This window comes from Carcharhinus amblyrhynchos, chromosome 2, assembly GCF_965287045.1.
Source record: "Carcharhinus amblyrhynchos chromosome 2, sCarAmb.v2.hapA, whole genome shotgun sequence".
NCBI classification, from domain to species: domain Eukaryota; kingdom Metazoa; phylum Chordata; class Chondrichthyes; order Carcharhiniformes; family Carcharhinidae; genus Carcharhinus; species Carcharhinus amblyrhynchos.
Genome location: NC_137325.1, coordinates 137,283,782 through 137,296,179, shown reverse-complemented (window position 1 = coordinate 137,296,179; position 12,398 = coordinate 137,283,782). Strand labels below are relative to the sequence as shown.

General features: G+C 42.7%; 1 protein-coding gene across 2 annotated transcripts in view; it reads left to right on the top strand.

The window, feature by feature from the left end:
- Positions 1-249: 249 nt before the first annotated feature.
- Positions 250-12,398, top strand: part of LOC145358853 (NEDD8 ultimate buster 1-like) — a 38,227-nt gene continuing 26,078 nt past the window's right edge. For both annotated transcript variants that reach the window (XM_080213203.1, XM_080213195.1), the window contains exons 1-3: positions 250-345; positions 6,112-6,241; positions 9,924-10,082. In XM_080213203.1, the coding sequence (XP_080069329.1) occupies positions 6,113-6,241; positions 9,924-10,082 (288 nt within the window). In that variant the 5' untranslated portion in view covers positions 250-345; position 6,112. The remainder of the gene's footprint in view (positions 346-6,111; positions 6,242-9,923; positions 10,083-12,398) is intronic.

The window sequence follows — 12,398 nt, the reverse complement described above, 5'->3', positions numbered from 1 at the left end:
GAGTGAGGAAGGGGGGGGCAAATGAGGAAGGGGCGGGGAGAGTGAGGAAGGGGCGGGGCGAGTGAGGAAAGGGGGCGGGACGAATGGGAAAAGGCGCGGTGCGCATGGGGAAAGGGCGGGGCGCGTGAGGTGGGGCGTGGTGAACGGGGCACGTGGGGAAGGGGGCGGGGAGAGAGGTGAGGTGGGCAGGGCTGACGTCTGACGTCAGGACGCCGGAGGCCGCGTGATGAAGTCCGCCATTGGGCTGGGGGGCGGGATCAGATGTCTAATATTACAACAACAACGGGAGTGGAGCACAGTGGCTGAGTGAGGGATTCGGGACTCACACACACAGACAGACAGAGGGTAAGCCGGGGCACAGTCCGACAATAGAATACCTGGCCTTGTCCGGTATTTGGTGGTGGGCCGGGTCATAAATCCGCTCCCCCTGACCGCTGGGCTGCGGCCTCCCCCCTCCGCACTGTAACGGTGGCTCAGTGTTAACAATGGTCCCGGATAACGGGGCGGGGGAGCCGCACCGACCAGAGTCCCGAAGCCATTCAGGCAACGGCTTCAGCCCAATGCTGGTGGGAGGGGGGTAAATCACCCAGCATCAACTGTTCATCCACAGGAAGATAAACCATCACCTCCACTCTAAGCTGTGACAATATCCCCCATTCCTGCAGAGGGAACAGAGCTAACTAACATTGTTGTCGCACCTACTGAGACTTTCCTGTACTTTTTTTCCGCTGTAATGCCCTTTTACCCATTTCTGCAGGTCCACCCAGGGTTGCACAGCCCCGAGTTTAATTCCCACCTTGTCGTCTTGTTAGATTGAGAATAGAAAATGCTGTAAAATGTTCAACAGGACCGACCAGAAAAACCAAAACCACATCCGGCTCGACTGAGCTACAGTTGTGTTTCTGTTTTAGTCAATGTTGCCCCCAATACTTGAATATTTGGGGTTCCTTTTGACCCTGAATGATTATTTTAAAGATTGTCTAGAGCTGCATATCAGTTAAATTATGTTTAATTCGGTATTTATTCACTCTTGGTTTTGGACACGATCAGAACTGCCTACCACTTCCAGCCCTTGAAAATTTAAACTTCAGGATCTTGGTCATGGGGAGCTTTGAGGGGTTTTGATTTAACTGAGACACTGATTTAGTAAATGCATGATAATTGTGTAATGGTAAGGGTCCAAGATCTGATGATTGCAGAAAGATGACCAGAAAAGTGACAAATGTATTTAATTCTGGGAAAGTGTAAGGGCAAATCATTTGGGTGGGACAGGCAAGGCTCAAGGATTACACAATAGTTATAGATGAGATTAGATGGTTTTTAATGTGGTGGGTTGAATGACCAACTGTTGTAAATCTTGCTTTTTGACTGTGGTAAATCCTTCACTTGATCAGAATTTGTAAATAGAACATAGAACATAGAACATTACAGCGCAGAACAGGCCCTTCGGCCCACGATGTTGCGCCGACCAGTTAAAAAAACAATGACCCACTAACCTAAACCAATCCCTTTTCGTCCATAAACCTATCCATGGATCTCTTAAACGCCCCCAAACTAGGCGCATTTACAACCGCAGCAGGCAGGGCATTCCAATCCCTCACCACCCTCTGGGTAAAGAACCAACCCCTGACATCCGTCCTATAACTACCCCCCCTTAATTTAAAGCCGTGCCCCCTCATGCTAGCTTTCTCCAACCGAGGAAAAAGGCTATCACTGTCCACCCTATCTAAACCTCTAATCATCTTATATGTTTCAATAAGATCCCCTCTTAGCCGCCTTCTTTCCAGCGAAAACAACCCCAAATCCCTCAGTCTCTCCTCATACGACCTCCCCTCCATACCAGGCAACATCCTGGTAAACCTCCTCTGCACCCTCTCCAAAGCCTCCACATCCTTCCTGTAATGTGGGGACCAGAACTGCACACAGTACTCCAAGTGCGGCCGCACCAGAGTTGTGTACAGTTGCAACATGACGCTGCAACTCCTAAATTCAATCCCCCTACCAATAAACGCCAAGACACCGTATGCCTTCTTAACAACCCTATCTACTTGATTCCCAACTTTCGGGGATCTATGTACACATACACCTAGATCCCTCTGTTCATCCACACTATTCAAAGTCCTCCCGTTAGCCCTATACTCGACACATCTGTTATTCCTACCAAAGTGAATTACCTCACACTTCTCCGCATTAAACTCCATCCGCCACCTCTCGGCCCAGCTCTGCAACCTGTCCAAGTCTTCCTGCAAACTATGACACCCTTCCTCACAATCTACCACACCTCTGACTTTGGTGTCATCAGCAAATTTACTAATCCACCCAACTATACCCTCAACCAGATCATTAATAAAAATTACAAACGGCAGTGGCCCCAAAACAGATCCCTGAGGCACACCACTCGTAACCGAACTCCATGACGAATATTTACCATCAACCACCACCCTCTGTCTCCTATCTGCCAGCCAATTCCTGATCCAATTGTGTTGTTTGGTCGACTAGTGTATATCACATTTGAGCAAACTATCCAATATTCTGGAAATATTACTGAGTGTTATGTTTAGAGGCTATAACTAGACAGCTTTGTAGTATTTGTTCTCCATCATCTGTCTTGGTAGTTTTATCACTTTACATTCTCTCAAACACTTCAACAGAGAAGAAGAAAATATCCTGTTGGTCAATCTCTGCATGACTGTGGCACTTGGGAGTAAGGGTAGTAGAGATTTCCTTACTGGCCCAATCTTCTTCAAAAGAAACCAGGGCGTTTTACATGGGCTCTATGAAGAGCTCACTTTTCTAACCTTACCTTTTATTTTCTAAAGTTTTAGGGAGAAAAAAAACACTTTTTTAATGTGTCAAAAGGACTCAAAACTTGATCTAAAAGTAAGTTATACAATTAAGTATGTGTCATGGAACTTTTGGTACCTGTTAAGTTGGAAAGGTTACATGGATGGGACCAGATTCTCTCTTGTGATACTTCTGCAGGGAGGCTGCCTATTTTAAAACAAACCCCAGCTTCCTCCAATACCTAAGCAGTTAAATGAAACTGAAAGCAAGGTGTGAATGTCTAAAATACCCAACACTGAAGATACTTTTTCTAATATTTAATCCCTTTTTCCTGTAATACTGTAATGAATAGTTGAGACAATCATTTAGACACTACTTAATTTTTTAAATTTTTTTTCATGGGACTGCACACTCTTTATTGTCCATCCCTAATTGCTGTTGCAAAAGTGGTGGTGATTAGTCCAGTAAACAATTTGACCATATTATTCCTGTTTTTGATCGTAATTATCTTTACCATAATTATGAATGATTAATAACAAAGATAGGGACTGTTTGGTGTGGGGAATGTGTTGGAACTCCAGGCTAGGAGAATTACTTCTACACAAATGTTGTTTAACGTAAGCATTAGATCATAATGCTGATTTTAACAATTGGAAATCCCCATCTTTCAATATCGAAAGTACAATAGACTGTAGTCCTGCATATCAACTTAATAGGTAACAAATTTATTTCCTTGACTCTTGTGCAATTGTAAAACTTGATCAGTGGTTCAAAAAGACAGTTTGGCTCCTTCTCAAGGGTAATTAGAAATGGCAGTGAATGTTGGCCTAGCCAACAACACCAGCATCCCAAGGAGGAGTAATTTTTAAAAAGCACCTCTGGTGTAACTCAGAAGTGCACTCCGGCACATCAGTCTCTGCTGCATTTACTGCAGAGGAAGACAGTGGTCTGAGAAGGTGTGCAATTCACCGGCCCCTTTGTTTTTCAATGGACCCTTTTCTTGGCCAGCTGAGCTTTTTGTTTCTGAGCACCTCATCCAATGTTCTTCTGAATATTCAGTCTCCAGAGCTCATAGCTATCAACAGCTGGCTGCCAGCTGTAAGTCTTAACATCCATCATCTTCATATCCTGCTTGCAGGTTTCCATATCACAGCGGTATGGACATCCAGGAATGGACAGTTTGCAATGCAGAAGGTCTGTGTATCTAGTTGTCATCTATTAAATGAATGTGCTGACCCAACACAGATATTGTTAGCTTAGCAATAAGTGTGTTCTGATGGAAATAGTACACTCGTGGGATCTCCTGGATTGGTGACCTTGTCATGTTAAGAGATGCCAAGGGTAGATCTGAGGGAAAAGTGGAAACTGTTCAGCATTTTGTTCTGCCAAGCATCTGTTGGCCATGTCTCTCCACAGTAAAAGAGTGCACTGAGGTCACAGGTTTGGTAGACTCTGCTGTTCTCAGTCAGACTGTTTTACTCTTTGGGAATAGCAGCTGAAGATTTTGCAATCCTTGTGCTGATCTTGGCATCAATTTACAGATTGGTGATTATGGAACCTGGATATGTGAAACTAGTAACAACCTCCAGCCTCGTGTTGCCAATGCTAATAGATGGTCGTATGGTCCAGTTGTTGCCATCACATGCTGATGGTCAAACCAAACCTTTTACAGGCATTGGAGAGTCATTTTGCTACTGAAGATGTTCCATTGTATGGAATGCTAGTGCAGCATTCAGTATAGACTAGAGCAACTGAGGGCTTGGTGCACCTTTGTCTTGGATCTCAGAGAAGCAAGGGTGAATAACTTTCCACCAGTTCTGGTATGTAAGTAGATATCCTCTGTAGATGACTTGAAGGCAGCAAAGAGAATGATGTGCCAAAGAGTGTCGGTGTCAGAAAACAACACTGTCTGACCACACTGCAAGTCTGATGTCCACTTGTAGGTGACCTTCTCCATCATCTCTAGGAAGGAGACAACATTCTCCCAATAGCTTAAATACTCTGCTTCAGCTCATGTGGTGAGATCATTTGGTGAGATCTTGGTGAGATCAATGGAGGTAACATCTACTGGTCTCCTTTCATTTATTGTATGTCTCTTGAAGCTGCAGGACTACAAAGTGTAATGATATTGTCACTGGACCAGTAATTCAGAGACCCAGAATAATGTTCTGGGGATCTGGGTTCAAATCCCATCAACACAGATGGTGAAATTTTGAATCCAATAAAAATCTGGAATTAAAAGTCTGTATCTTTTAGGGAAGAAAATCTGCCATCTTGGTCCAGCCTTCATGTGACTCCAGATCCATAGCAATGTGGTGAACTCTTAACAGCCCTGTGAAATGGCCTAGCAAGCCACTCAGTTCCCATGTCCCCTCAATAATTTGTTTAAAAACTGCAGCACTATAGACAAGAGTAATTCCTGCAAACTTGAAGTACCTTTTGTCTTAGATCTTACAAATGTAAAATATGATTCTCCAAACTCTCTCAGATCCATTCAGCCTCTGACGAGGGCAAATTATGCTTAAGGTAAATGCCTCGATAGTTGCAATCTCTGTAGTTAGTCTTTGCATCAGACATCCTGGGGCACAGACCCCTCTGTCCAGCAGAGTCCAAGAAGTTTCTGTAGTTCTGTTTTGATGCAACTCAAGTGATGTAGCATCAGCATCTGGTGCTTCATCCATAACAAGTGAGTCATAGCTTCACTAAACTCTTCCACTGTAGGTTCAACATCCACAACAAAACTTCCTGAATTTGTTTGACCTAGAATACAACTTGAGGTGGTGTTCCTCCAATCCCTTTGATGATGCCATCCCCTGCCTTTGCTTTCAGTGATGCCTTTTTGATCTTTTCATATATGCTACTAGCATTCCCTGTGTCAAAGGATATCTAGATAGTCTAGCAGAGTGGTGGTCATGGGTGTGCTACTTTGCAATGTAGTAGTTTTAGTGCATTGTTTTCTTGCCTGCATCTTGTAATAATGAGAGCATACCACTTGGCTTCAACAACAATGTTAGCCTTGAACAAGTCAGCAGTGTCCTATATGTTAAGGATGGTCTCATAGTATGTGTCTGAAATCATTTTAATTGCTCATTTAATGCCTATTGCACTTGTATTCCTAGATTATGTTGCATCAAAACTGAGAAATACATTTTTTAATTAAATGATCACTGACTGTGTGTTAACTTAATGGTATGAATTCCCATGATCCTTTCCTCCAACTTGTACAATCTTCATTAATTAAACAGAACCTTTTTTCTGAAAGTGTTGGGCGTCAATACAATGTGTTAATTGGGATTTTGTTTTGAAACTTTCTTTCCCCTTTGGCAGAATGGCGACTGATGGCCCACCAGAGAATGTGGTTCAGGATCAAGTTAGGTCACTGCTGGAGAGCGAAAAGGTCAAACTTTGGGAGCCTCCTTACACGACAGAAGATAAATCTGCTTCACCAGAGCTAAAAGTACGGTACAAGATAAATCGCAAGAAATCTTTGCACTATGTAGTAACTAGCAGTGCATCAAATTTTTACATTTTAGTTAGATTTTAGAGAGCAAACTATCTGATATTTTCCTCTTTTAAGCTACTTTGGTTCTGGTGTCTTAGCAATGCTGGATTCTAGCATTTAATAATGTTTAAGTTCCTTTGGCATGTTTTAATGTATTAAAGGTGCAATGTAAATTGTTGTGACTGATTGCCCCCTGATTCCTACAAGAAAAAGACTGAATGCATTAGGGCAAATGTTCTTGCTATGTGGAATTTGTTGTAAGTGCTTTGAGACAAAATTCTAGCATTGATCTAATTTCATATCAAATTGATATGAATGCAGAAAATGTTATTTTCTCTAATTATCCAAGGTGTTTTGTGATCTACATTAGTTTTATAAAGTGAATGAATCAAGATGGAAAATATCAATGGACTATTTGTTCATGTCAAGGTCTTGGTCTAACTATTCAAATCTTCAAAACAGGTCAAGGAAATTAGTGAGTTTATTTTTAACACCAAGCATTGCTGGTAGAAGCTGTTCCACTTTACAAATTAGTAACATTCCACATGTTAAAATAATCACTTTTTTACTTGGATCAAACCTGCTAGTGTTGAATATAACATCAGTGGAGTTTACAAAGTATTATGGGTAAGGACTTGGCAAGAGCTCACATCCATTCTGCAGATTCTCATGGGATGAGGCACAGAAGGAATTTGATTATTGCCAAATAGTTATCTACTTTTAGAAGTAAGCTCCCAGCAGTTGAATGTAGAAAATTCCAAATGACAGCAATAAAATTGCAAAACTTGACCAGTGTTAAATAAAATCAGATCTAGTTCATTATAGCTGAAGGACAAGCATGTTGCTTTATACAACACTTTGATCAGTTTAAGCTTTCCAGTGTATTTTCAGGACTGCGTTCAGCTTAGTAATTCACAAGATTTATAATGGGTGACAATTTACTGTCTATCCTGACAAACCAATATTGTTTCACTACAGAAAGTACAGAAAGTCAGGAAGTGCTGTTGCCCCATAGAGAATGGTGTTTTAATAATGCATATGGTGTTTAATTGCATGATGCTGTCTGATGTTATATTCAACACTAGCAGGTTTGATCCAAGTAAAAAAGTGATTATTTTGACATGTGGAATGTTACTAATTTGTAAAGTGGAACGGCTTCTACCAGCAATGCTTGGTGTAAACAAAAACTCACTAATTTCCTTGATCTGTTTTGAAGTCTGAAAGAGTGGTGGAAGCAAATTCAGTATAGAAAATTGGATAAGTATTTGAGAAGTTTCCCCTGGCGAAGGGGGGAGGATGTGCCGGCGTTGGACTGGGGTAAACACAGTAAAAAGTCTGACAACACCAGGTTTTAGGCCAACCGATTTATTTGATAGTAAACGCACAAGCTTTCGATCAGTAATCTGTAAACTGTCTGTGCTTTATATGCTCTGTCTGAGGCCAGAACTCTCCATTCACCTGATGAAGGGACTAACCCGAAAGCTTGTGCGTTTACTATCAAATAAATTGGTTGGACTAAAACCTGGTGTTGTCAGACTTTTTACTGTGAAGGGGGGAGGACCAGGGAACAAAAGTGGTTAGCTGGACAAAGTTGGCATAGATCACACAATACTACAGTACAGAAGAGGCTGTTCGGCCCATCGAGTCTCTATCGACACATAAAAGGTCTTGGCCTGCCCACCTACAGTGAATTAGATTTGATTTTATTTAACGCTGGTCAAGTTTTATAATTTTATTGCTGTCATTTAGACTTTTCTATCTTCAACTGCTGGGAGCTTACTTCTAAAAGTAGATAGGACATAGAACATTACAGCGCAGAACAGGCCCTTCAGCCCACGATGTTGCGCCTACCAGTTAAAAAACAATGACCCACTAACCTAAACCAATCCCTTTTCGTCCATAAACCTATCCACGGATCTCTTAAACGCCCCCAAACTAGGCGCATTTACAACCGCAGCAGGCAGGGCATTCCAATCCCTCACCACCCTCTGGGTAAAGAACCTACCCCTGACATCCGTCCTATAACTACCCCCCCTTAATTTAAAGCCATGCCCCCTCGTGTTAGCTTTTTCCATCCGAGGAAAAAGGCTATCACTGTCCACCCTATCTAAACCTCTAATCATCTTATATGTTTCAATAAGATCCCCTCTTAGCCGCCTTCTTTCCAGCGAAAACAATCCCAAATCCCTCAGTCTCTCCTCATAGGACTTCCCCTCCATACCAGGCAACATCCTGGTAAACCTCCTCTGCACCCTCTCCAAAGCCTCCACATCCTTCCTGTAATGTGGGGACCAGAACTGCACACAGTACTCCAAGTGCGGCCACACCAGAGTTGTGTACAGTTGCAACATGACGCTGTGACTCCTAAATTCAATCCCCCTACCAATAAACGCCAAGACACCGTATGCCTCCTTAACAACCCTATCTACTTGATTCCCAACTTTCAGGGATCTATGTACACATACACCTAGATCCCTCTGTTCATCCACACTATTCAAAGTCCTCCCGTTAGCCCTATACTCAACACATCTGTTATTCCTACCAAAGTGAATTACCTCACACTTCTCCGCATTAAACGCCATCCGCCACCTCTCGGCCCAGCTCTGCAACCTGTCCAAGTCTTCCTGCAAACTATGACACCCTTCCTCACAATCTACCACACCTCCGACTTTGGTGTCATCAGCAAATTTACTAATCCACCCAACTATACCTTCATCCAGATCATTAATAAAAATTACAAACAGCAGTGGCCCCAAAACAGATCCCTGAGGCACACCACTCGTAACCGAACTCCATGATGAATATTTACCATCAACCACCACCCTCTGTCTCCTATCTGCTAGCCAATTCCTGATCCAATTTCCTAGATTACCCTCAATCCCATACATCTGCATTTTCTGCAGAAGCCTACCATGGTGAACCTTATTGCTGTTAGGCAATAATCAAATTCCTTTTGTGCCCCATCCCATGAGAATCTGCAGAATGGATCCGAGCTCTTGCCAAGTCCTTGCTCATGATACTTTGTAAACTCCACTGATTTGTTCAACACTAGCAGGCCTGATCCAAAGTAAAAAAGTGCTTATTTTGACAGGTAGAACGTCAGCACCTGCCTTCCTTTCTGTGTTGTATGATTCTATATAACTGAGTGTTTGGATGTGAGAGAAACAGGCCAGACTGAAATTTATTTGGTTGCTAGTGCCATAAATGCACAGCTGGAACATGAAGTCCAGTGAGTAAACTGGGATTTTTTTCCCTATTCAGATTCTCCCATTTTCTATGCTAGTTTTCAGGTAGGGTAGAGAAAATGCGTGGGTAACGTGTTTAAAAAGTTTGAGCCAAATGTATTTACCAGCATTTTGTTTGTTTAAAACACTTGGGCGATGTTCTATACCTAATGAAAAGTGGATTTGGTTTTGCTGTTTAACAGCAATCTTGATTATAAAGGTGCTGTTCAATGCAATAGTAAATACATCCTAGGAACTTGACATCTTCCAGAAAACCAGTTTGTCACTTGTTTGCCAGCTAGGCTTTGGTTAATCACTTGGCCCATACTTGGTTTAGTTATGTTCTGATGTGAATAATCAACTTCGTACAGAGAATAAAAATAACCATCACTACTTTTTCTATTCCAATCAAGGTTCTGGGTGAGAAGTATGCTTTACAGCTGTGCGTTGATCTGGGTACAGTGGAAAATGTTCTTGAAAGTTTGAGATGTAATTCACTGCAAGGGCTAAGTGCAAAAAAGACATTTGAGGACACCGGACTTGCAACAATCCGTATCAGTTATACCAGTCAAGTAAGTGACTTGTTGTTTTAATTGAACAACTGATTGATGAGCTCTGACCTGAAGAACAAAAATCAACTTTAAAAAAAGAAGCAAAATCTAGACAGGGCCACATATTCTAGTCAAGCCAAGATGAGCATTTGCTTCAGTAGTTCTACTGAAGAAAGTTTTTTTAACAAAAATTCTCCTTTCAATAAACTTGATGCTTTAAGTGCACACTGAGTGATTGCTGTTCCAGTAATGTGAAGATTTCTCAAGTAAAACTTATTTCCCTTGGAATCTGTGGCAATTGAATTCTAAATTGCAATTTTGATTTATGTGCCCAAAGCAAAGAATGCATAAATTATGGATGTGTTGTGTAGCCATTAAAGAAACTAATACATTTACATTCTATTAAGTCATTAAGTTGTGTTGTTCAGAGGCTGCAAAGGAATCTTTTCTTAGAACATAAGAATGTAAGAACATAAGAAATAGGAGCAGGAGTAGGCCATCTAGCCCTTCGAGCCTGCTCCGCCATTCAATAAGATCATGGCCTTTTTGAAGGGCCAGTGTGTAAAAATGTTTCATAGTTATCCTGAGCAGCACTGTTTCTCTTTTGTTTTGGATTCACATTCACATCCACATCTAGCTTGAACTGCATGAAAACTGGGATGATTGCAATAAACGAAATGAATTGAGGAGCAATCTCAACCCAATAGCAAATCTCTTTTCCTCCCCTGCCCAAATTCCATTGCAAGCAAATTGGCTAGTGAGAGCTAAGCTATTGTCCTTGAATAGTAGGAAAAATTGTCAATCATTTTATGTTGCAAGAATAGAGCAGTCTACATTAACTAACCTACACATTTTTCAGACTGTGGGACAAAAACAGAGCATCTGGAGGAAACCCACTGAGACATAGAACATAGAACACTACAGCACAAACAGGCCCTTCGGCCCACGAGTTGCGCTGATCACATCAACACCTATCTATAACCCCCAATCCCATAAAACCCCATATACTCATCCAGAAGTCTTTTAAAAGACCCCAGCGAGTTCGCCTCCACCACCACTGACGGCAGCCGATTCCACTCACTCACCACCCTCTGAGTGAAAAACTTACCCCTAGCATCACTTCTGTACTTTCCTCCCCGCACCTTAAATCTGTGTCCTGTCGTAGCGACCATTTCAACCCGGGGAAATAGCCTCTGAGAATCCACCCTATCCATTCCTCTCAACATTTTATAAACCTCTATCAGGTCGCCTCTCAACCTTCGTCTCTCCAGGGAAAAGAGACCCAGCTCCCTCAACCTAACTTCATAAGGCATGCCTCCCAGTCCAGGCAACATCCTTGTAAATCTCCTCTGTACCCTTTCAATAGCTTCTACGTCTTTCCTATAGTGAGGCAACCAGAACTGCGCACAGTACTCCAAATGAGGCCTGACAAGGGTCTTATAAAGTTGCAGCATTACCTCCCGACTCCTAAACTCAATCCCTCGATTAATGAAGGCCAGTACACCATACGCCTTCTTGACCACCTCTTCCACCTGCGAGGCCGATTTAAGAGTCCTGTGGACCCAGACCCCAAGATCCTTCTGCTCTTCAACACTACTAAGACTCCTGCCCTTGATAGTGTACTCGTTCATCCCGTTGGTTCTACCAAAATGGACGACTACGCATTTATCCGCGTTGAAGTCCATCTGCCACTTCTCCACCCAGTCCTGCATCCTATTTGTCCTGCTGCAACTTTTGACATCCTTCCAGACCATCCACAACACCACCGACCTTCGTGTCATCAACGAACTTACTTACCCATCCCTCCACTTCCTCATCCAGGTCATTTATGAAAATGACAAACAGCAAGGGTCCTAGAACAGATCCCTGGGGCACTCCACTAGTGACTGACCTCCATTCAGAAAAAGACCCATCCACAACCACTCTCTGCCTTCTGCAGGCAAGCCAGTTCTGGATCCACAAGGCCAAAGGCCCTTGGATCCCATGCCCTCTCACCTTCTCAAGTCTTGCATGGGGGACCTTATCAAACGCCTTGCTGAAGTCCATGTACACCACGTCCACGGCACTTCCTTCGTCAATGTGTTCAGTCACATTATCGAAGAACTCAACTAGGCTTATAAGGCACGACCTGCCCTTGACAAATCCATGCTGACTATTCCTGATCATGTCAAACCTCTCCAAATGCTCATAGATCTTGTCCCTCAGAAGCCTCTCCATCAGCTTACCAACCACTGAGGTCAGACTCACCGGTCGGTAATTTCCCGGGCTATCTCTGTTCCCTTTCTTGAAAATAGGGACTACATCCGCAATCCTCCAATCTTCCGGAACCTCTCCCGT